This window comes from Haliotis rufescens, unplaced genomic scaffold, assembly GCF_023055435.1.
Source record: "Haliotis rufescens isolate VD_foot unplaced genomic scaffold, xgHalRufe1.0.p SCAF_7, whole genome shotgun sequence".
NCBI classification, from domain to species: domain Eukaryota; kingdom Metazoa; phylum Mollusca; class Gastropoda; order Lepetellida; family Haliotidae; genus Haliotis; species Haliotis rufescens.
The window spans coordinates 8933949-8959170 of record NW_025964361.1 but is presented as its reverse complement, the minus strand read 5'-3'; the positions used below and the strand labels follow the sequence as shown (position 1 = coordinate 8959170).

At 39.4% G+C, this 25222-nt stretch overlaps 1 protein-coding gene across 2 annotated transcripts in view; it reads right to left on the bottom strand.

Moving 5' to 3' along the window:
* Window positions 1-1437: 1437 nt before the first annotated feature.
* Window positions 1438-25222, bottom strand: part of LOC124144451 (ubinuclein-1-like) — a 45860-nt gene continuing 22075 nt past the window's right edge. The window contains exons 7-17 of one of the 2 annotated variants that reach the window (XM_046513852.2): window positions 23911-24202; window positions 22874-22941; window positions 20999-21168; window positions 19827-19896; window positions 19535-19690; window positions 19002-19145; window positions 17856-17903; window positions 13435-15725; window positions 12526-12660; window positions 11089-11181; window positions 1438-7763 (exon numbers count right to left, since the gene is read on the bottom strand). In XM_046513852.2, coding sequence (XP_046369808.2) covers window positions 7735-7763; window positions 11089-11181; window positions 12526-12660; window positions 13435-15725; window positions 17856-17903; window positions 19002-19145; window positions 19535-19690; window positions 19827-19896; window positions 20999-21168; window positions 22874-22941; window positions 23911-24202 — 3496 coding nt within the window. In that variant the 3' untranslated portion in view covers window positions 1438-7734. The remainder of the gene's footprint in view (window positions 7764-11088; window positions 11182-12525; window positions 12661-13434; window positions 15726-17855; window positions 17904-19001; window positions 19146-19534; window positions 19691-19826; window positions 19897-20998; window positions 21169-22873; window positions 22942-23910; window positions 24203-25222) is intronic. The other variant, XM_046513853.2, reaches the window with a different exon arrangement.

The following is a 25222-nucleotide window of genomic DNA, read 5'->3' as shown; positions in this document are numbered from 1 at the left end:
CGGGATCGGGTGGTCAGGCTCGCTGACTTGGTTGATGCATGTCATCGCATCCCCATTGCGTGGATGTCAATCACTGGATTGTCTGGTCCAGACTCGATTATTTACAGACCGCCGTCATATAGCTGGGATATACCAGAGTGCAGCGTTAAACAACAAACAAATAATAATCTCAACAGCAATACACATGAGGCAGCAGGAGTGGTGAACTGCACGTGTGGCAGGTAAATAATCTTCGCAGCAGTACGCTTGAAGCAGCAGGAGGGATTAACTATACGTGTGGCAGGAAATCATCTTTACAACAGTACGCATGAAGTAGCAGGAGGGGTGAACTGCACGTGTGACAGGTAAGTAATCTTCACAGCAGTACGCTTGAGGCAGGAGTTAAAAGCACGTGCGGCAGGAAAATCATTTTTACAGCAGTACGCATGAGGTAGCAGGAGGGGTTAACTGCACGTGTGACAGGTAAGTAATATTCACAGCAGTACGCATGAGGCAGCAGGAGTGGTGAACTGCACGTGTGACAGGTTAGTAATCTTCACAGCAGTACGCTTGAGGCAGCAGGAGTTAATAGCACGTGTGGCAGGGAAATCATTTTCACAGCAGTACGCATGAGGCAGCAGGAGTGAACAGCACGTGTGGCAGGTAAATCATCTTGAAAATAGCGCAAGAGGCAGGAGTTGTTCAGTGGTCTATATTTAATGTATATTAATTGAAGCTGTCGTGAAAATGTAAGTGGTGAGTGGAGTAAGGGATGACGGTACGGTTGTTTTTGACAGATCAGGGCTTCCTCACCTTCCTCTATAAAAGATAACTGGCAGATCTTTCAATCCGAAATGACGAACTGCGTTACATGCGAGGAAGAAGCGACGTCATACACTTTTATGTGACAGCTGCAACGTCATGTGACGCTAGACAAATATTAGAAATATATTGTTGGATGATTTACATAGGCTCACAATGCATTACATATATAGTCTTTCCGTCTCCAAATTCACCTTCAGCCCTTGTCATAGTCTTGTGGGGAGTATTTTTGTCACTCTGAATGTACCTTAATAAGAAACAAACTAAATATAAAACACTGGTATCCTTTATTTCTAGCTCAGGCGGGTAAATCAGTGGAGGGAATTTGCTATTTGCTGGTTATTGAACAATATCAGATAATCCATGTGTCAAGCTAAAACACTCTTCAGGGGGGGTTACAAGCGGTAGTCTGTCATACAGCCTATTTAAGTCTGTGATCGTGGGTAAGTCTAGATTACTGCAGTATGATACTATCATATCTGAAAATGACGAAAGTCACTTAATTATATTTTATAACCATAATTTAACAACTTACTAGATGTTACTCTATACAAGTGGCGGCAGGAGCTAAAGTGGTCTACGCCTTGTTTTAGACATATAATGATTGATAATGAACAAACAACAAAACAAAGATAATGCTATGAAAATTTAATTTTTTATTTCATGGATCAACAGTGCTGAAACTTTGTACAACATTGGGGAACATTGGGATACTGCTAAATTTGCATAAAGAGGGGAGAGATTGTAATGGAACAGTATCCACCAGCTGGGGGAAGGGGGTGCCTTTGCTTTTGGGTGCCTAGGTCACAAAACACTGATGAGTTCTCACACATTTGCCAGAACTGTCACTTTCATTTGCAAACTTTGCTTGCACATCATCAGCCTGTGATAAGATTTATTTTCCTTCAATTCATGGAACAGTGCCTTCATCGACAGTTCAGGGAAACTACCAGTCTTGTTATTGATAACATTTTCCCATTTTTAGATGGCTTGGGATATTTTCAGAACAAGAACTTGAGGGCACATCACATATGAAGTTGTTAATTCATGTGGTTCATCCGTATATCGGAAACAAGTCATGATAATGTCATACAAGCAGTTAAATGGACAGAATTCAAATTTGAAGAACATGAAACTTCTAATGACATGATTCTGGTACAAACAATACACAATTTAATCAGAGGACCTGTCAAGAACACCATGCCTCGTTGCAAAGAAAGCCATATGAACATGACTGAACACCATTTCTAATTGACACAAAGCTTCACTTGTTCCATGGTCTGTCCCTACCTTATTTGAGAACTAGAAACTGGTCAAGTCAGTTTCTCAACTTCATCTTACCTTCGTTGTAACACAGAGCATGGTGAATCACATAGAGCCTTATGAAAGGTTGAAAAACGGTCAACTCAAGAATTCTAGTACTGCAGATGGTAAAATCTGGTTCCCTCCAAGATCAGATCAGAAAGCAAGGCTAATGTAATGTCTTGTACAATCAACTAGCCTTTCCAAAAACAACTAGAAATGAGCTGGTATCTATTCCCAGCTGCTTGAGATAGAACCTCATTATTAATCATTTAATCAAATGAAATCCCCATCACTGAGTGTTATCTCATTATCCTTACTTGATGCTGCAAAAATAATAACACAAAATTGCCATTCAAAATATTACGCTTTCATATTATTTAACACTGTACATGTAGGACTGTGTAAAAAGTAATCACTCGGAAAATAGTTATTTCAATACAAGACAAAACTTTCAACAGTGCTTGCGAAAATAAGCCTTGGTGTATATATACAATTTACATATTATCATGCGGTAATATACAGATATATTGCTTTATAACAAGACAATAGATAGATGCCTGAGTGGGTCTCTTTAACAGCATACTTGTCTTCTCATGACACAATCAAGTTTCGTTCTGATAATAGTAATCTGTAACCTACGTTAAAGAACAGTCCACCTGGTATAAATTCTTCAATTACTATCTAAACAAGATGCTGACATTGAATCAGTACTTTTTAAATAAAGAATTCTTTTTGTCAAAAATACCACCTATTATAATGAAGAGCATTACTGGTAAACAAACAAAGATGAAGATGACAAACTACAGAATGATGTGTTCCAATAATTATATATTTATGTTATTTGTCAAAAGTATACACTATAAGACCAAACCATCTGAAACATACACCACAAAACTACTGGCTGTGTTCATTATGTGCTGGACAAGACTTCTGAAAAAGTTGAAAGGAATGCATTTTCTCGCTTTTCTGGAGCTTGATCATCTCATAACGGGCTCAGCGAATACTATGATTGGCAAACTTTGTATTTTGTTTGGTCCCTATTCTTTTTTACACATCTTAGGTCTTGTCATTGGTTGGCCAGAGACAAACATATGTTAGCACTATGTTACTGTGAGGTGTTTCATGAACAACCACTAGCTGTGTCAGTTATCTGGATCAACAGCTGTCTGCTTGGACACTAGCAGTTAAAGTATGATAGCCAATTAAAAAAACAACCAGAATGTATTTGATACACTGTATTGACTGCTGTCAAGGAATCTGAATTTTAGGAAAGTATAATTATTGCTTACACCTGTGCATGTAGTGACAAGCAGTGCATACATCTTCAGCATATTTGACAGACAACAACGAATTAATGACTATGTTGTAAGTATGGTTTAACACGGCTTTGATCAGTATTTCAGTTATATCATGCTGTGTCAGCAAAGTGTGGGAGGAAAGCCCTATTTAGTGCAGGCCTTTGACATTTACAACTTTGGAAACATCAGGGCATGGGTATGGTGCTGACAAAACAAAAAGTATAATCTGGGCGATTTTTTGGATTCGGTCTCACGATCCTAGTTCTCTGGTCCCCCTAAGAGATGCACAGTGAATTGGAACCCTTCAACAAATGGGTCATCTGCTCCCTCACCAGTTTCATAAAACCAAAACGCATTTGGAGGGCGATTAGTATTCACTTATCACCGGAACTAGTGAGTGAGTTGCATTTAACGCCATTCTGAAAAGTAGTCTAGTTATATCGAGGCGTGTCAGCTTAATGTGGAAGGAAAGCCAGAAGAGATACAATTCTCTGTTTACCACTTTGGTGAAACCCACCAGTATGGGTAAGGTGCTGACAAACCTAGAAATGTAGAACTTATCACAGACAAGGTGATGCATCATTCAACCCCAACTCACAAAGCATGCAACAAGTTTTCCTTCATTTGTTTACCAGTAAACATCTAAACATGCAATGATTCGGGCAACTTTAGCTGCCACATGAATGTTTAATGTCGTCTGATCTTGCCCCTCAGATAACAGCCAGCTTCATGAACCGTGGCATCATTTCAATGGAGGTAGAATAATGATTAAAGCTGGAATGAGAGTTGTACAGTTGGCTGCTAGACAGGTTTGTGTCAGCCTGTCCACATGAACACAATAACTGATACTACATATTATGAGTCTGACAGGAACTTGTGAAAAAAAAAAAATGGTTTACAAATTGCCAACTGTTAACTTGAAAATACTTTATTTTTTAAAAATTGAAATGCAAAATATTTCTATCAAAACAATTTTTGAAAGTAGGATCTAAAATAAAATGAAATTCTATCACCTTGAAAATGCATTTCCAACAAACAACCGTTCCCTTCTTCATGAGTAAAAATTAATAAAGCAGAAAAGTAACACATTAACACAACTGTCGTTCCATAAAGGTTTGTGGTAAAGACAAACAATTTTTGAAACATAATTAGAGAACCACAGAAAAAAGAATATACAATTCAATGGCAGCACTAGCTTAGCAGTTATTTGTCAATTTGTTACTTTTCAAATTTGTGACGTTTCCATTCTTGCCGAAAAGTTGCAAAAAAAATGACAACACAAACATATTAGAACTAATGAATCCTGTGTCTATTTATGAAGGTATACAGTTGTGTATAGACAACGATGAATGTTTAGGTAAAAGAAATATGTACCGGTAAATTTAATATTCTACTTTTTCTTGTTTTTTATTTGAAATGAACATAGTAATAAAAACTGTGTATTTTTCTGTGGATATATAAGCATCGTAAGCTGTCAACATGACAGATAATAATTCCTGATCTCATCACAGATACTTTACTCCACATTATCTCAAAATATATGTTATATTGATGGAATGAGAGAGACCCATGCTAACCTTCAACTTCTAGTCTCTGAACAATTGCTATCAACACTTAATTGATACTGGCTGTTTTCTGTCAATTCATTATCTAAAAACAGAAAATAATGAATATTATTTACAAATTCCAAATCTACAATTGTAAGATGGTTTTAACAAACGCAAAACAAAGATTGAACTAAGCAACCTAAATCAGCAGCAAACAAAACTAGCACTGGCCTTCAATAGCACACTTAAGTGGGGTAATACGGTACGACTATTTACACATTCATAATGCCCTGATTTGAGAACAATATTCCCAAGCTTAGAAGTTATGTCATGACCAATGAACAACATTGTACATATATTATAGCAGTTATCTGCGTTATGCTTATCACCTCTAGTTCAGTAGATGTGAAACATTCAGGCTTGTTCTTGGCTCCACTTGACAAACGTGCCATACCTCCTCTCAACATTAGCATCAATAAAGGTGCCGATATCCCTCCTCAACATTGGTGCCAAACTCGCAGGGTTGACAGGTTGTCAAGTAACTTGACTACAGTAGTAACCTTAAAATTTTACCAGATGGTCCTATCATGTTTATTGAAGACGGTAAAAGATATATCCTTACTGATTCACCAAAATTCCGACACATCGTGATTGTTTGTGACATGATAAAGTATCCTATGACGATGTCTGTGTAACACGATGTATGAACATACAATGAAAATCTTTCACGCCTTTGAAAAATACATTGTACAATTCTTCTCTGACCTTAATTACAGAAGTTCTGAAACCTTTTAAGTGATGACTCATACTCATAAGATACGGTTTGGTTAGCTCGTCTTTCGATTGACGACAGAAGATGGTGCTTTTACAAAACAAGAGTTAAATTTTGTAGTAGAGCATCGTATCATGACTTTTCTATCAAGATACAATTTGTATTGTGACAAAGTGTACCATTACAGCCCTGGTAAGGCAAATAAATCCTATTATCATTTACAAGGCATGAGGACCTCCTGGCTTTTGTCCATATTACCCTATTATTCTGAGGATACCCTCATACATGAGTATGACCGACGGAATTCCTTCATTGTCAAAGAATGTGGTGTCACACTGTTCTGTCTGTTGAGCATGCATAGTTGAAAGCCTGCTGCAGTAGACATAACACTGATAGGCAATTATGTTCTCATTTTTCACGACTCTATTGAGTGGATGACTTAAATAATACAATACATACACAGTGTTCGAAACTAAGGAAGGTCCTGGGGTCCTTTGTGTTTCCAGCTGTAAAATCTTAATCGAGACACACCTAAATGCATAATGTTAAACATTAGGGTCCTGAAAAGGACCCAAGACTTACATGCTTAATTTCGAACACAATAACCACACTCCCTTTCATAGCATTATGACAGTAATCACCAACAGTAATATCAACATGTATTCAACGTGAAAGCAGGTCGTACCATCTCTACATATAGAAACAGCTGTAAAGGGTGGACGGTGCCAGTCCACACAAATCATTAAACAATTATGACAAACTGTTGTTTTCAATTATGATGGTAAACATTATTATATCTCCATGTTGAGGAAAACCGCTCAATATCAAACCTTATCAAGAACTATCTTCACAACCAGTAACAGAGTATTCTAAATGTGGCGGACCCTTTACTCCTAGTCTAATGTACACTATATAAGTTATTCAGTGCTTCAGACTGCCAGGGGCCTGGGTGATTTGTCCCTGTGAAAACAAATGACCCTCAATATCGGAGAAATATGGATCCCTAGGACCATTATTTCTCAAGTGTGACATTGCCTTTCTCAGGTAATGGGTCACTTGACCCCAAAGTCTTCAAATCACTCTGAAGCTCTGCTAACTGTTTCTTTAAAATAATGTCGAGGTACAAAAACAAATATTTGGAGTGGGATAACTTAAATGAAAATTACAAGACTATGTTATCTAGCAATATTATTGCATGAATAGGAATTAATCTAGCAAATGTTTGGCTACTGAAGCAATCCAGTATCACATAATGACAAGGACATACAGAGAAATGTTTCTCATAGGTCTTCCGACTGTGAATCACCCCAGATTGCAGTTACTCGTCAAAAGAGTTCTTAAACTACTTCAAAACATAAATATACAATGTGCACATACATGACAGAATAAATAACACGGCACAACCATTTATCTCCCCGTATAACAGAACAGGGAGATGATCCAAGCTTAAAGTACAGAAATACCTAGAGAGTAACCTCATCATGTTTACACTTGTGGAGGATGAAGTATGGCATCGTACACAAGGTATTTGCATTGTGAGAATATCTGTAAATACCTTTACTTGAGGGAAACTATAGTGCTTAGTTGTGCAATTCAATAGCACTTAAATAGTGTCTGTACCAAACGGCATTAATAGTGCTTACAGAAATGTAACATCTCACTGGGTAAATATATCAAAAGGTATGAAACTTATCAGTGAAGCTGGCAGTTCTGATGTGCAATTTCGTATTGACAATGATGAAGATTCCCTATACAGTCTGTGGATGGAGATATCTACACAGTCAGGGACCATTCCGGGAATTTTCTGATGTGGGTCCATTTAGCACTGTTAAGTGAAATTTGGAACAATTTCTATGTGATGCCTAAATACTACAATTTTATATAGCCCCACTGCTTTTAAAAATGTGGGCCTTTTTTTAGATTTATGGGCCAAAAGCTCAAGAGCCCTTCCTAGAATTATCCTTGCAGAGTGCATCATATCCCCGGCATATCAGCTGCTGTGTCCCAGTCTTCAGTATCTGTTTGGAGAGTTTGAAGGATCTGAAATGACCAAACAAAATAATCATTCCTGTATCAAAAGCCTTCTCAGATGGTGGTTAGATCACTTAAATATAATACAGCAAAAAGATTCAGGACATGAACAGCTGTGAGCAAATCACTTAGCTTACAATCTTACAGTAAGTGTGACAGAATTCAAATTCAGATCCAGGATCAAGAAAGTGACTGAAAGTGAGATATCTTCCCTATATATATTGGGATGTCTGCAGCAGCTAGATGGATATCATCATGGGACTTCATACAGCAAACAAACAATGCATTTCTTAAACTCCAACTGCCAATAATTGGCCCAAGCCTAAGTCAATTCAAGACCTTGATCCAAGACAAATAAGGTTGCTTAATTGGGAAACAAAATTCTGAAAAGGACTGAACATTCTGCAAAGTTGTCTTTTGATGAAGACTGGATTGGCTTAAGATGTCAACTTCTTTGATTCTTTCAATGCAATATTTCCATATGTTCAGTACAGTTACTGGCACCTTTATGAAACAAGTTGCTTGACAAAAATATTGTATCTGTACCAAATGAATAGTCATTGCTGCCATTGGGCCCACAGCTTCTAGATGCCACTTCAAGAGATATGCATCATTTCATGCTTGGCAGTATAAGGGACATAACTCTTGTTTACTAAGGATTATTGCACATGTCAGGTGGGAATAAGCAGGTTATCATTAATGAGCACAAAACAATTATGTGTTGACTGTCACTTAGTTTACAGGCCGACCATGTAATATTCTGGGGTTGAGGCTGACTGCAAGATGAACTTGTCATCAGGTTTCACCAGTAAACTATAGTGTTCACTGGAAATGCTTGATGGTCTCATAAAATACTATTTTATAGTATCCTTTAGGGCTGGGACGAGTCCTGATTTACTACTTGGGTACCCACACCCCTATTACCCGACCCTACCCGGGTACCCACCGTTGGTTTCAAGAGATAGGAACAAAATGCCCGATAGGGAATAGTTTGACAGTAGCCCGAGCAAAATGTATTTTGATACACATACAAAACGATCTGGTCATGCATATTCACTGAAGTTGACTGAAGTCTTATCTTTATTCAAACATATATAAGTCTGAAGACAATCCAGTGATTGACATCATGTGTATGATCCATTCAATTGGAATACGATGACATGCTTCAACGAAGTCAGTGACCCAAGCGTGTTAGTCGTCTCTTACGACAAGCATTGTTGCCTTTTACAGCAAGCATGGGTTACTGAAGACCTATTCCACGGGTCCATAAAATATCACATCGCAGGTAACTAAATTATTTCTGGCTCCTCATTTCAGAGAAAGAAATGTGCATGTTTTAACGCAGTCATTAAAAACAGATCCCCTACGCCAAGAATATTATATAGTCAAACCCACAACAGTAACTAATACTATAGTCCGTTTAGCTCCAAATGAGAACGATGAATTGCAAATAACTCAAAATCAGAAACAGTCTATTAAATGTCAATACAGTACACGGCAACCTGTATCTAAGAATATTGGCTGTTTTTTATTTTTATTCCCATTACTGGAAAAAGTTGCGTAAGAGACTATCATGTTGTTATGTGTACAAGTTGACATCTTGAATGCAGCGGGCAAAACAGTAGGAGGAACAGCGCAAACACGTACTACACATGCTACACAAGGGTACGGGGAATGATTTCCAACCTATCCAGTGATAGGAATAAAAATAAACAGCAGATATTACAGGATATTCATTGCTGTGTACTGTATTGACATTTAATAGACTATTCCCAATCTTGAGTTATTTTGCAATTCATCTTTCTCATTTGGAGGCAAGCGGACATTAGTAGGACTACTTCAAACAGCAAAAGCAGCAAACAGTTTTAATACTCTATCTTCACTGAAGCTTTTAAGCTTAAAATCTTACATCTTTCGTTACATCTTCAACAGGTTAAGCATAAACCATCTTTCTGAGGCAAGGGAATTAACTGACCATAAAGTCAAGTTTCCACCCTTGCCGAACTAGGCTGGAATAATAAATAATGCTGGAGTTATATTCTGGCTGGACTAATGAGTCTATGCATTGTCCAATCAAAATCGTAAAAGAAATCGACATCTGGTTCGTAAACTGCCGTGCAGATATCGGTCAATTGCAGGATTTGCAAAGCATGTGTACCGCCAACTCAGCATTAACAGATATTTTAATCAAGGTACACATGCGATTTGATGCACTTCGCGAAGTAGATCCATTTTATCACAATATAGATTTTGTTTATCGATCAGATCGTCTTGACTGGGCAACACAATTTTGTCAGAAGCAAATGCAAGTGACATGAGAGGTGGAAACTGATTGGTCAATAGGAGGGACATAGGAGGGACATAGAAGGGACATAGAAGGGACATAACTCGTAATAGCCACTGATGGTGCTACGATTGAGCCCAAAAATTCCAGCCTAGTTCGGAAAGGGTGGGAACTGGACTTTTACAGTCAGTTAACTCCCTTGCCTAGGGAAGATGAGCATAAACACATCGGAGTCCTGATTTACATGCAAGCAGAAAACTAGACAGAATCAGCCACATGAAGAATATTTGAATTAATGTTGAAGACAATCAATAAAACAGGCCAATGCATTTCAGGCAGAAATGAAAGAAGAGAACTTCATATGCTGAAAGAAGCAATTTTTGAAATTCTCTTATTCAGTTTGAGACGAAAACACAACCTCTCAAACTAACAAAGCATCACTTTAAACATATTTTATGCACTTCTATATGTTTAGATGGAGCACAATAATTAAGTGAGTGAGTGAGTGAGTGAGCTAATGAGCTGGGTTCAATGCTGCTTAGAACATAATCGGGCAAACCAGGATTCAAACCCACAGTCAATAGTGGCGCAGGGTTAGAAACTAACATATTTAGTCGACTAGTCCTTGTCATGGTAATATGTAGCAAAACCCTTAAAAATTACAAATTTCTGCTAGTCCTTATGATACCTTAACTTTTGGGCAGTTTGGCAATTTCTAACGCTGTGGCACCTTAGACGACTGGGCCGACCGTGCCCCCACGACATTAAGTAAGACAGAGTTATCAAACTAATGTCTTGTTTCATATATCCGATGGCTAAGAGCAAATATGATAGTTACTCTCAATAATACTGATGGTATGGGAGTGGGTGGAGGTGTTATTGGCAGTATGGTCTTAAAGAAAACTCACAGCACAGAATCAGCTGTTCACTGCGAATGGAAGTCTCATGACTGAGGAGACAAGTGAATTATGAAACATAACTTCTACATGATGATGCATCTAGACTAGACCTAGATCTTCTTAAAGCAGAGCAGTGAGTTCTCCCCCCTACCTGGCAGTGTCCTACCATACATGGCAGCGACTGTGGTTGTGGGTGTGGCAGACGGCAGGAAGAGGTGTGGGCTGCCGAGAGGGGGAGGTAACCCTGAAAGGCACAAAGCACTATCTGACAACACTGTGTGTCTCCCAGCTACGCTTTAAAACTCAAGCACGATTTTCGTCCAAGTGAAACAAGTTGTTTTTTGGTACTTTCAACAAATTTAATGCTTACATTAGAAATGAAACACAAAAAGAATTCAAATACTTATTAAACAACACTAGAGAACTTGAGTTGATAAAGATAATGGGAGACACATCATGCTATATCAGAGCACAAAGCAAAACATGTTAAATGCAAAAGCAAAGCTTTGAAGCTGTAGAGTAGATGAGAAACTACATTGCAGTACAGAATTATCCTCATCTTGCATAATGTTGGTTTGAGTCCAACTTGCACAGATCACAACAACCTAAATACAAGGCATTCATCTCTTTCTGACAAGGCAAGGACATCGAGAACAGATGTTTTATTTACATTATTGTCTCACAGAAATGAAGAAAAAATGATTGGACATTGGATTTTCAATTTTTTCTAAATGGTCCATCTGGATATTCTCAGCTACCAATTTCAGACAGGCATGCCATAAGATATGGCAAAGAAAACACCCCTCATGACAGAATTACCATCCACTAAAATGTCAGAAGACATAACCATAAACAAAGCCACAAATTCCTTTGGAGGTACAAACAGCAACATGAGCAGCTCAACATTGCATCCATCTGGACAGATTTGTATCAGTGTCTGATCAAGTCAACATATATAGTTCCCATTCTGAGAGAATTCAGTAACTGTCCGAGTGTCTTGTACAGTGCTATCCACTGTACACATCCCTTATAATAAATTGCTTGTCAGAGCGAGTGAACAAAATTTTATTACTCTTGTAAGCGCATTACAGCTATATCACAACAGCGGGCAAAACCATCGGACCCAGTCCAGACAACCCAGCATCACTTTTGGATAACCAATCATCAGATAATTGGTCAGCCACTGAAGTTCAATCTATACAGCAGAGATCGTGACAAATATATCCACATTAAAGTTATGGCTAACAGGCAAAGATAACTGGGCCTTGTTACTTAATTTGACCTCAGCACTGCTGATCCTTAGCCAAAAATGCAACTCAATATTAATCGGACTTTCCGCTATCCAAAGTAGGCCGTCTTGTTGTGACTGTCATTTTGGAGACATAGATGCAAAGATAAGTTAATGCGAGTAAAGACCACTCACATTTTTTGTATTAACATGAAATTCATGCTCGCGATAATTTCAAGATTTACAGTGCTCATGATAGTCGCAGTGCTAAGATCTAGTGTTGAACGAGGCCCTGGATGTTTCCCCTGGTCAGACTCCCCTGGGTTGTATGCACCAGTTGTGTCCATGTCCAGTACTCACCCGCCATCTGGTGCTGGTTCGCAGGGAGTGTGGAATGAGCTGCTGGAGGCTGGGAATGACTGGGAAAAGTGCTGATGGCAGCGGCATTTGGGGACATTGAGCTATGAGCAGGCTGGGGTGCAGAAACACGGGTGCCTGAAGAGAAGAAGATTTCTTTCAAGATGGCTCTTACCAAATCTGTTTGGCTTCTAATGACCAGGATGACAAATACCTGACAATTGAGGCACTAGGTATTTGTTTGTTTTGTTTGTTTGTTGTTGTTTAACGCCGCACTGAGCAATATTCCAGCTTTATGACAGCGGTCTGTAAATAATAGAGTCTGGACCAGACAATCCAGTGACTGATATTATGAGCTTCAATCTACACAATTGAGATATGATGACATGCATGAACCAAGTCAGCGAGCCTGACCACCCGATCCCATTAGTCGCCTCTTACGATAAGTCTTGTCGCTTGCTATGGCAAGCATGGGTAGCTGAAGACCTAATCTAACCTAAATCTTCGCGGGCCACTTAGTATGTGAGCGAATGACGGAATGAAGTTTTCCCCCCTGTCAGCAATATCCCAGTTCTATGGCTTGAGCGTTGACCTAGTCAGTCAGGAGGGAAAGCACCTGACCCTGTTGCCCTGGCATGATGACACACAATCAAATCCCCACTGATTTTGTAACTTGACTTAAGACCCACTGATCCCCACATCCCCACTGATTGACACATCCCCACTGATTTCGCATGCAGGGGCCATTACATCCTCTCATTTCTGATTCATTTGCCTCTCACAAACAAAGCATTAGGTTCTGGGGCTCTATCCAGACCTGAACTTTACACAGGATTAAATTAAAGTAAGGTTGGGCTGAACAAATTATATGAGGTCATTGAACTTTCCATATCACACCTAAATTGGTCCTACCTGCTATCAAGTCCTGAGCCCTGCTCCGCTGCTGCATGTTCTGAAGGCTGAGAGAATATGTTGATGTCGGAGAGTCCTTTGACAAACTTGGCATCTTGACACCCTGATAGCCTGACATAACCATTGGAGACACTGATTTGGTTGGTTTGTTTGTTCCTGAGGGAGGGCTGAATGCCGACATGCGACTGGTGCCAGTGGCTGTAGGGGAGCTGCCTGTAGTTTGCTGCCACATTGTTCGAGGCAAGGATCCCTGAGATGGACTGAGGGCAGGAGCCGTCACCTGAAGTTGCCCTGAGCCAGCAAACTGCTGCTGCTGCTGTTCTTTAACTTTCATCTCCATTGTATAATCTTCAATCACTTTCTCTAGTATAGATTTCTCAACACTTTTTTTCCTAGATAAGGCGTCATTAGCACTAGCACTTCGTTTAGCATGAGCTAGACTGTCACTTGGGCTTTGCATACTGAGCAGTGCCCGTGCCTGGTTTGGGGAGAGCTGGTTACCCATACCAGCCGGAACCTTACCTGACACTTCACCTGGAGATTTCCTACTGCTGGTAGGGGAATGAAGAGATCCTCCAGACATATGAACAGATGACGTCTGCTTCTGACTTGGACTTGCATGTCTCTGACTTTGAGGGGACATTCTCAACTGATCCTGAGGGGAATGTCTTTGTGGTGATGCTCCCATTGAGTTCTGAGTGTCTATTTTTAAGGCAGATGTAACTGAGGTCTTGCCAGGTTGCATCTGCCTTTGTTGAGCTGCCATATTTGCAGGAAGTGGCTGTTTAAACAACTGTCCCACAACAGAATCCTGTCCTGCCTTGCTGCTGCTGACCGACTTACTTGGAGGTTTGTACTGAGCATTGGCTAACTGCAAGAGCTGCTGATGCAACTGCTTCACTGCCTCCTGGTCTATGGAGGCAGAGGACAAAGAGCTTGGCACAACGAGGTCCTTAGGAGCAGATGACTCCACCTTTTGCCTTGATTCTGAAGTATATTGTTTCTTGTGCAGACCAGCAACCTGTCCAACCGATATTTTCTGTGCTTGAGTTGATGGTGTTTTTTGTTGCTGGAGCGATGGTGCTTTCTGTTGCTGGAGTGATGGTGCTTTCTGTTGCTGGAGCAATGGTGCTTTCTGTTGCTGGAGCAATGGAGCTTTCTGTTGCTGGAGTGATGGTGCTTTCTGTTGCTGGAGCGATGGTGCTTTCTGTTGCTGGAGTGATGGTGCTTTCTGTTGCTGGAGTGATGGTGCTTTCTGTTGCTGGAACGATGGTGTTTTTTGTTGTTGAACAGACGTTGTTTTCTGCTGTTGAACAGATGGTGATTTCTGAGGTTGAGCAGACAATGATTTCGTTCCTTGAGATAGTGAGAGTTTATGTGGTTGGGTAGAGTGAGGGTTGTGAATAGTTTGCGAAGGAGAGCCCTGCATTTTCTGGCTCAGAGGGCTTGATGTTTTAAGCGAGGTCGCGAGTGGTTTAGAGACAGTGTTCTGCCCCAAAGAGAGTCTGTTATGGGCCTGAGGGGATGAAGCTAATTTCTTCTGTATGTCTTGGAGAGCTTGGTCATGCTGGGCACTGCTGACGTGTGAGGTTTTAGGAGTTGCAAGGTTCTGCTTCACATGCTGGCTACTACTGGCTTGTGCTTGTGCCAGCATTGACTGCAGTTTAGATGAGGCAGATTGCTCATTAGGGGAGCCCTGAGGTTTTGGAGGTGATTCTTTTAATGTTGTGGTTGCCATTAAATGTTTCTCAAATTCAGCCATATAAGCACTTTTCTGGGTAACAGTTTCAGTTTGTGGTGATAAAATGTTAGGTGTTGATAACTTAGCAGTATTAGGTGTTGATGGAAGTGGACTCTGCAACATTTCAGTTACCAGTCCATGCTTCACATCTCGACTCTTCTGCACACTAGCAACAGCTTGGCCTGTGGAATGCGGCCTCACTTGTGGATTCTCCACAGCCCCAGGTTGTTTCTTAACGTCAGGGGTAAAACCTGTAGCACTTGTGTTCATTTTGTCCGCATAATCCAGAATAGTAGGCATACTTGTGTCGTTATCAGTTTTACTGATTTCAGACAACATGTTATCCACATCTGTAATGTCCATATAGTCTTCAAGTCGCAAGGTGCCGGTTTCCTTGTCGGAACCTGATCCCTCTTTGAAGGTATCATTGTCTACGGAATCAAATATCTCAATGATGCTGTTGTTATTGCTACGGGACCCAAAGGGCACAGAGGTAGGGGTGGGGGATGCAGTCTTGTTAGGTCCTTGAAGGGACTTCCTTGGTTTCTGACTGGAAAATACAGAGACAGAAAACAATCTTGAGAAGAAGATTTCACTGAACAATGTTCATACATTTTTTTCTATACAGCTGACTGAAAACAGAAATGAGCTTCATACATTGAACCCATGTTGGAACTCGAACCCAGGCCTTTGTCATCAGTGAGTGCTTCAACCATTAGGCTCCCAACCACCCTTATTTTCCATACAGCATCGTCAATAAATATGACCCACCAGGAGAAAAGGGACCTTATGGATGCTCAGATACAATTGTGCTGTGACATGATAAAGACGTCTTACTTTAACTTACTTCAGTGAAGATCTCAATTGTTAGTGGACTGTGCAAAAATAACATTACTTTAAAACCTTTCAGCACACATATCTACTTATAATTCATCAGACATTATGTCTAAAAACTGTAATTATTGCATGAAGAGTAATAAGTCAGAAAATGAGTCATATCATGTATCTGTGTAATAAATATGAATTGAAGCTTGTGAATTGTATTTTTGAGTGCCGAAGATATTGTAGTTTAAAATATAATAAAAAGTCAAACGTGATTTTTCACCTATAAGGTCCCTTACCTCCTGTAGTCACAAATATTCAACAGAAAGACACTGCAATATAGATACATGTTGGCAATGTTCACTTAGGATCTTCTAATTAGACCAAAATCTTTGATGACATCACACTGTTTGTGTTGCAGATGAAAACCTTATGCAACTAAAGGTCGTTATGCAGAAACACAGGGAAATTATGTATCAACTATAACATGGTTTAAGTCAGAGAAATTTCTTGAATCTGTTAAATTTCGGAAGCAGAATCAACAGATTTGAAGGGTTTCTCCATGTCAATATTTTAGAATTGGAACTTTTTACCACTAGACACAGATACAAGTGGAAAATTTCACTTTTCTTCAACTTCTATTCAATTAATAGGGACCACAATACATATTTTAAACAATGCAATAGCCTAGGGCTGCAACGATACAGGAAGGTCACGATACGATACGCATCTCGATATTCTGGTCAGGATACGATACGTATCTCGATACGCAATGCTAAAAAAAACAAGACTTAAAGCATGTCAAGATTGAACCTTTCATGATTTTGGAACAGTCAAAATTATTTTATAATAACAAGACTACTGAAGTTGTTCAACTTTCCTTCAAAACAATTCAAAGTTCAAACAACAGAAAATAATTATTGTACTCCACCAGAGATACAACTTCAAAGAATTTTGATGCAATGGACGAAGAAATTGTATCTGAAATTATTGTTTTATCAGAAATATTTATTCCAATATCGTGTTACCTTAGTTGCAGCTTTTACTATATATATATTTATAATTATAATAACCACAAGTGCAGCATACTGGTGATTGCTGTTGCAGGATATTTTTACGTATGGAACAATTTGACCAGTCACCCTAGGGACTTCCCGTGCTACATGTATTTCAATTGCGATAACGTTATGTTGACATATATTAGCCAAATTGCCACAAATATGACTTTTAACGAGTCAAAGTATGGCATTTTTAATATATGTATCCATTCTCTAGCAACTAAAGTTTGTTTCAATGTGTCAAAAGTGGTAATCTGACTGTGGTTGCTGTATCTCTTCACACACGATTTCACATAACTTAATGAAAACAATATTAAATGAAATTTTGAATAAAATTAATCAAATATATTACATACACAAGTCCAGATATACAATGAACACGTTTTAATAACAAGATAGTATAATAATGGTATTGAATTGCGTACTTCAGTTTCGGATTTGCTGACTGGTATTTTCGGTGTTATGTGCTTGCGGTGATCAGCTGATAATGTTTTATGAGATGGGGAAAAACATCTGTCGGTGTAAAACCTGAGCTTTTTAAAAATGTAAGTACGTTTTGGGGAGCCATGCGTTAGCGCGCGCTATAACCAAGTTAGCGGTTTATTGAAAGGCACAATAGCGAGGAAACGCTGGACTTGAGATTTGCGTTCGTATCGTGGCGTATCGATAAATGGGCCCATGTTTATCGTATATCGTATCGTGGGTCAAGTATCGCCATGCATCGAATATCGGTGGATCGTTTCACCCTTACAATAGCCATAGTTTCACATATTACAACCACTGCCAAGAAGTACACTCACGGGTTTGTCCATAAGGCATGAGCAGCTCTGCTCTCCTTGTACAGCATTCTAGGCGCATGGAAAAAGGACAAAAATAGAAATATGTAAGTACACATTTCTTTCACAACAGTAGTCTAGAGCATGTTTAGTGTTTATCAAAATACACATCGCTACATGAACAAAATTCTGAATAGCAGGTAAAAGTGACATTTGTAACATAGCCACCAAAAGATTTGACCTCTAAAGCTCAGGGCCCACTTGCACAAAGCCATCTTAGTGCTAAGATTATCTTAAGCCTATGTTAAAGTATTGGAGTTACAATCATCTCAGCACTAAAATCACTCTGTGCAAGTGGATCCAGGTCTCTAGAACGACACTTCATGTTCCAAATTTCAAATTCAAAAACACTTCTGTTGTAGAGATGTGGCATCACCAAATACAAATAGAATTTGAGGGTCAAACTATGAATACAGATAAGATGTCAAAATATACAAACAAAATATTTTATACACAATAGACATGATACGCAACTCATGATAGACAAACACACTGTAAATCCAATTAATATTGACACATGTAACAGTAATGGATAAGAGTGTTATTTTCTGCATAGCTACTGTCAACACCATATAAGAATCCTATGAGCAATGGATCTGAGTTGGACAAGTTGACCTAGACATGACATCAAAGACAAAAATCTACCTGAGCCTCTAGTCTAGCCCTTCCTCTCAAGTCATACAGCAACTGAAGGTGTTGACTACAATGTTTAATCAAATGACTACACATTCCAAGACAGTCTGTGGACTTTCATGAACTACAAATCTGTTCCCCACCCAGTTACCTCCCCTCTTCATCTCACTGGTAGAGTGCACAGGCTTTGACTAAACAGCAAAACAACTGAATCACAACAGCATGTTTTGTGTACTTGTGCCTGGAGCAGAATACACAGAAGCTGTTGAGGCCCTCTTGTACAATGCGATAACAGAATTATGATAAAAACTTCAACACTGGCCTATCAACAGCACTAAAATCACTTTGTGCAAGCGCCCTCGTCTTCCCTATTACTATTTTATTCCGCTCTTCATCTTACAAGCCTGGGGGGGTCCTGCTGATTCCCCTTAAGGACAATCACACAGCAGACCAAACCCTCAGGTGTTCCGTACTAACCGGGTCTGCATCCAACCTTTTGGCCATATTGGTAGTACATCGGCGCCAAGGAAGAATCGTACATATTCCTCAGCAGTCTGCCCCCTCTGCTTAGCAGCAGCAAAAGTCTTCATCTTTACCTTTGTGACTTCACACAGCAGATTCCTGAGAAAGCATGTCAATAAGTAAAGAGACCTGCAAAGCATGTAAGTATGTACGTGCCAAAACCCTTCCTTTGTACACCAAAATAGCCAACAAGTATCTGACATATTCATGTTTCACCCTGATTGTTAATTCTTGTCTTCTTTCCATCTAGTTGAACCACTTGAATCCAACAAATATGGTAAGGAGAAAATTTAACATCATATTTTTTATATGATGCGAGTTCGTTTTATCCTCAGTACAACTTTGGTGGTATTAAAACTAAACCTTGGCAAGGAGAAAATCTTACAAAAAAATATTGCCATGCGAGTTTAATTTATCTGAACATGCTGTAATTATAATGTAAAGTTTGAAGGAGAAATAAGGCATCCAAAACTGAAGTTTGTCCAAACCTGACATGATCTGTCCATTCAAACTTTTTACGAGGTCCCATTATCCTTTTCTTCTTCTCTCCATCTGGACCTCTTTGTTCCTCTTCATCACTTTCTGTTGACCCTTCTTCCTTAGGGTCTTTCTGTTCTGAGTCCACTTTCTCTTTGTTTTCCATTCTGAAAGAGGATACATTATTACACAACCAAGCACTGCATCTTTACAATAACAACTGAAACAACTTCGAAACAAAAACTAGTGATTCTGCTAAGCCACGACAAAAAACTCATATCTAGGCATGTGTTTTTTCTTTACCTCATGAGAACAGCCAGTTGGTTCTCGGCATCATATTTCTCCAACAGTGTCGGCATCATGCTGTTTACAGCTGCAACAACGAAGACAAATCTGTGTATTTTTTGTTGTTTTTCAACCTTAGATTTCAATTTATTTTACAATGATGCATATGCTCCTAAATAGTTTTCAGGGGTTGAAAAATCGGGCAAGAGTTTTGGACCAAAGCCTGAGAATTTCCCCTGGTCCCAAATAGTTTCAACTTGGACCAAAAATTGCAACTTAAAATAGCTCATGATAATACCATGTGAAGATCTTTTTCAATATCTTGTATTTCCGACAATGGTCGTATTTTCATTTATATGACCTTGTGTAAAATGAATGGTATGGTTAACTGAAAAGTAAACATTTTATTTGTCTGGGAAGTAGAATTGCTGTCAGTAGACTCGTAGGGTTGACCGATATCTTCAGATAATCACACTCATATTAATTTGAAATGATTTGAAAATGAGCTGGTCCATTATACCAACTGACGAATAAAATGCTTAGTCCCACGTGAAATGAGTCTGGTCTTCGTTCTCAGACCTGGGGATATTTCAACCACTGTTTTTTGTACTTGTACAATTCTTAAACCACATTTCACTGTCATCTCTATGATCTGACCTCTTACATGGTTACAAATGCCCATTACATGTGAAATAGTGACAGAGAGGGGATTAATGCCATTCTGTACAGAAGTTCCACAGTCTGCAAATCCCCCTGCCAAAACTTTCCTTTTTTGTTTTGAAATACTTTCTGCCATGACATGCATATATCGTCATAAGGTCAATCACATAATGTCACTATTATCCGACTGCAAATGCAGGAGAATTCTTATTTGTTCTGTTAGTTAAACTGACTCTAGTCAACCAAATACTTTTTGTATACATCTGTTTACCCATTGGTTATGGCTAGTAGTGATTTGGGCTTTACACCACTTTCAGCAATATGTCAGCAAGGTCATGCCAGGAGACACCAGATATAAGCTTCTCACATAGTACCCATGTGGGGGATCAAACCCAGGCCTTTGGTGTGGGAAGCAAACACTTTAACCACTAACCCCTATCAAGTTCATGTATCATGTGTATTTTTTCGAGGCCATTCAAGATATGAATTGAGCCAGTAATATAGACCCTACAAATGACAGAAAATCCAACCTTCTTTCAGTTTGTTGAGTGGATCTCGGAGCATATCATCTTGCTGTGACTGTCGTAGCTTTTTGGCCCGCTTCAGCAGTGTCTCCTTCCCACATGGCAGGAAACAGGACAGATGGGCAAAGATGGATGAGCGGTTCCCGCACGTCAGCTGACGGGATTTTACCTCCACACTAGAACAATACACACACAAATATGACTCCTTACTTAAGCCACTAGTCTGAAGCCCAGGCCCAGAAAATATGCTTTTGGTGTAGCGAGCATAGCATGTGAAACAACTCATAAGAAATACCTAAATAAGTATAGGCTAGTAGACTCAAAGTCAAAAGACCTTGTCTTCAGCATCATCCTTCCTTTCATGAGGGCAAGGGGGCAAAAATGTCAGCTTCAACACAATCCCATTAAAATCAGATCTTAGTTCTCGCTACCGCAAAGCAAAGATCTGAGGACATCCCATTGCAGGTCATGTCAGAATGACCTTTCATCTGACCAATCAGAGCATCGCTTATCAGATCATGAAAGTAACAGATGGAATGTGATTTTTGATCGTGCAACCTCGAAAAAAACACACACAAGGTATTCCGAAAGACAGTTATGTGCTTTATGTCTGTATTCATACAATCTAAACGATCTATTTGCCATTCCAGAACGTTCTTTTGTTCAGTTTATGTTTTTTTAATCGTGTATATGTCAGAATATGTTTCGAAGCGTAGTCGCTAGTTTGAAACTCGTGCCGTAAAGCTCGATTAAGCTGCCTTCTGATTGGCTATTGTCGACTTCTTGTCAGTCATTCAATTAGACGGTCAAAGTTAGCGAAAGATCGGTCTGACATGACCCATAATGGGATGTCCTCAGATCTTTGTTTTGCGGTAGCGAGAACTAAAAATCTGATTTTAATGAGATCGGCTTCAACAAAATTCAATCTCATTAAAGTCAGATCTTAGTTCTTGCTACCGCTGAACAAAGATCTGAGGACATCCCATTACAGGCGATGTCAGAACGACCTTCGTGAGCTTCCTCAAGCTGTACAGCACTAGTTTCAACCTGACAATTTCCAAACAGACTATGAAAAATATTTTGAAAAAGTTCTCGATTAAATATTTGAAAACTGAACAAAAGAATATTCTGGAATGTCTTATAGATGGCCTAGATTGTATGGCAGTACTTATCACGGGCTATGGAAAGTCTCTTCGGTTACAATGTTTATCCCACAGAAGTGCGAGACAGATGTTGATTTTGACAGATTCAGTTGTATAGCCTGTAACTGTAGTTAGAATACACTGTTTTAACCTTTTAGAAATTGCATGATTAGAAGACACGTTCTGACTGTCATTTCCTGACCTGATAAGGTCAGATAGGTCAGATGAAAGGTTGTCCTGATGTGACCAGTATTGAGGTGTCCTCAGATGTTTGTATAGCGGTAGCAAGAAATCAGATCTGAGTCTAATGAGATTGAAGAACACTACCTTTCAAATCCAAATACACAGTAATACAACACTATCACAGATCCTGTCATGTAAATAGACTCCTACTCAGACACCCTTCAAGGCTTGTCCAAGGTTTGAATAAGCATAGGGCACTGGGCATGCTGCAAGCCATATGTCTCCACATCATAATGGATACAAGAAACTGAAAAGGATGCTTGCTTCCAGGAATGAGATTGGAGACTGTAGATGTACAACCTTCAACACATGACACAATGATATCTAATCAAGACAAATGATGGACAATCATGCTGCCTTTGACAACTGTTTTGTTGTACTGGTTCAGGCTTATCCATTCAAAAAGTTCAAAATAGTATGGTGACTGAGTTACATTAGCCTGCGAGACATGTATTGGACAGGGTTTGGGGGCAAAATGAATTATAGCAAAACTCACTCCAACAACATCCTGTTCACGTTCGGTGAGAAAAATTTACACTTCCCTTCTCTAGACTCCTTGGCAGACTGAAAAAAAGAACATACAAACTCTCATCATACGTAATGCCAGTTATTGTGGACATATTGAGAGACTTCAAAAGACATTTGGGCTCATATCAGGGGACACAACTCTATTGATCATAAATATCTCACAGGAGCATTACTCCCATATATCACTTAAATGAAGTAGCAATAAAATATGTCAACCTTCACAAGGATCAAGTTTGGAAAATCTGCACAATTTCTTCTGGAAAATATGACTTGCTCGAATTAGTTTTCTATCATACAAATGAAAAACATTCAAGATTCTGGTTCTGAGTTTGTAGTTAAGCAGTATAGATTTCAGTTGAGAATGATTCCGGAAAAAACGCAGCAAAACATGCCATATATCAGTAATATTTCCCCAGCTTCCACTACGTTCCTCCATCACCTGCGAATACATACACCTGCTTAACAGTGTCATCAGTTAACAGCTAACTTAGTCATCTGATAAAATGAGATTGTGTCTAAACACATGACGTCACAAGAGCACTACTCCTTTCATGGACTTTGTGCAAACCATACCCCGGAATGAATGAGTATGGTTTTACGCCCCTTTTAGCCATATTCCAACAATATCTCAGTGGGGGACACCAGAAATGGGCTTCACACTTTGTACCCATGTTGAGAATTGAACGACGAGCAAAAGCTTTAACCACCAGGCAACCCGGCCGCCCTACCCCCCTACCTCTGCCAGTCACTGAAGCAAGGTGTACAGTTAGATTCATGTGTTACAAGACCATGGCCTATATTCCATACATTTTCAAGCAGGAGCCATTGCTGTTTATGTGATGTAATCAGTGTGCTCATTGGTCAGAACACCCATCTCTCTAGAAACAGGGGGCACGGCTTGATTCGTTGGTTAACACAGCTCTTCATAGAACAATGGCTTTATGCACAGATGGATGATGGAGGAACATGGTGCATGCCAGGGTGTGAAGTTGTAACAATGTCTACCTTCTTAAGGCTGGTGATAGTCTGCACAAGGTTGTCCGAGAGCCCTTGAGGTAGTGGGACCATTGTCTCCGGCTTCTTGTAGTCGTCGCCATCTCTGCTCTCTGAGTCATCCTTCAGCAACATCTCAATGGTGCTGCTGATGCCATCATAGGGGTTGTAGCCCTCATCCGCAGGCCGGCTGCCATCACCGCCACCTCCACCTCCACCCCCACCATTCACAGCGTGAGTTGGAGTAGAAATGGAGGCAGTCTGTTGTTTCAGCAGCTCCGACACAGTTGGGGAAGTCTTTTTCCTAAACATAATATTGTAATCACATTTCATGTCCTTTTCGTTGGTTTGCAAATAACAAAGCAAGAAATGTAACAGGTAACAAGGGCAAAAGGGAGCGAAGCTCACTAATACCCCCGACCCGCCTAGTGTGTCAGTAGTTTCAAATTAAATAATGGATAGGGTTAGGGTTTGAAAAATTCATTAAAAAAATGGAAAATTAATAAAAACAATTTTTTCTTTTGACTGCACCCCTCCATATGACACAGATTATATGTACTAAGTTTGAGATGAATCCACTGAATAGTTTAAGAGAAATCGCGAGGACAAAGTTTTTGGACGGACGGAATCTTGGTATAACTATAATTAATTTTCACACAAAAGTCAAATAATTCCATACCATGAAAATAATTTTGAGAATTCAAGTAGCCATGAAAAAAGATGTAATCATGTCAGTTGAGCCTAAAAACAAAAAGAACTGCATCTCCGACTGGACGGAAAAATACAAGAGTCATCAGAAGATGACATATCCCCCTGTCTGGTGCATTTCGGAAATGGAGGTTGGCTACTTATCCCCACTTTTGGTTCTTCACCATCTGATACCTTCAGTTCAGTGAAGAAAACTGCTGTTCAGTATTTTTCAATATCCCAAATCATCAAAAGACACCAGTTCACCACTAGACTGATCTGTATGGTAATTTTCATGAAGAAATATTAAATGGTTTTAGAGTTCTGCTCCATAAACGAGCACTACCCTCACTCCAAGTACAAGTCCAACTTTTGTCATGAAAACAAAAACAATATCAAAAGGCACCAATTCACCACAAGACTGATCTGTATAGCAAGTTTCATTAAGAAATATCCAACAGTTTTGGAGTTCTGCTCCAGAAACAAGCATAACCCTCATTTTCAGAACATGTCCAACTTGTCATGTAAACAAAAAAATAAAAGTTTAAAAAATCCCCAAACATCGAAAGGCACCAGTTCACCAAAAGGCTGATCTGTATAACAAGTTTCAAATATTCAACGGTTTAGTTCTGCTTTG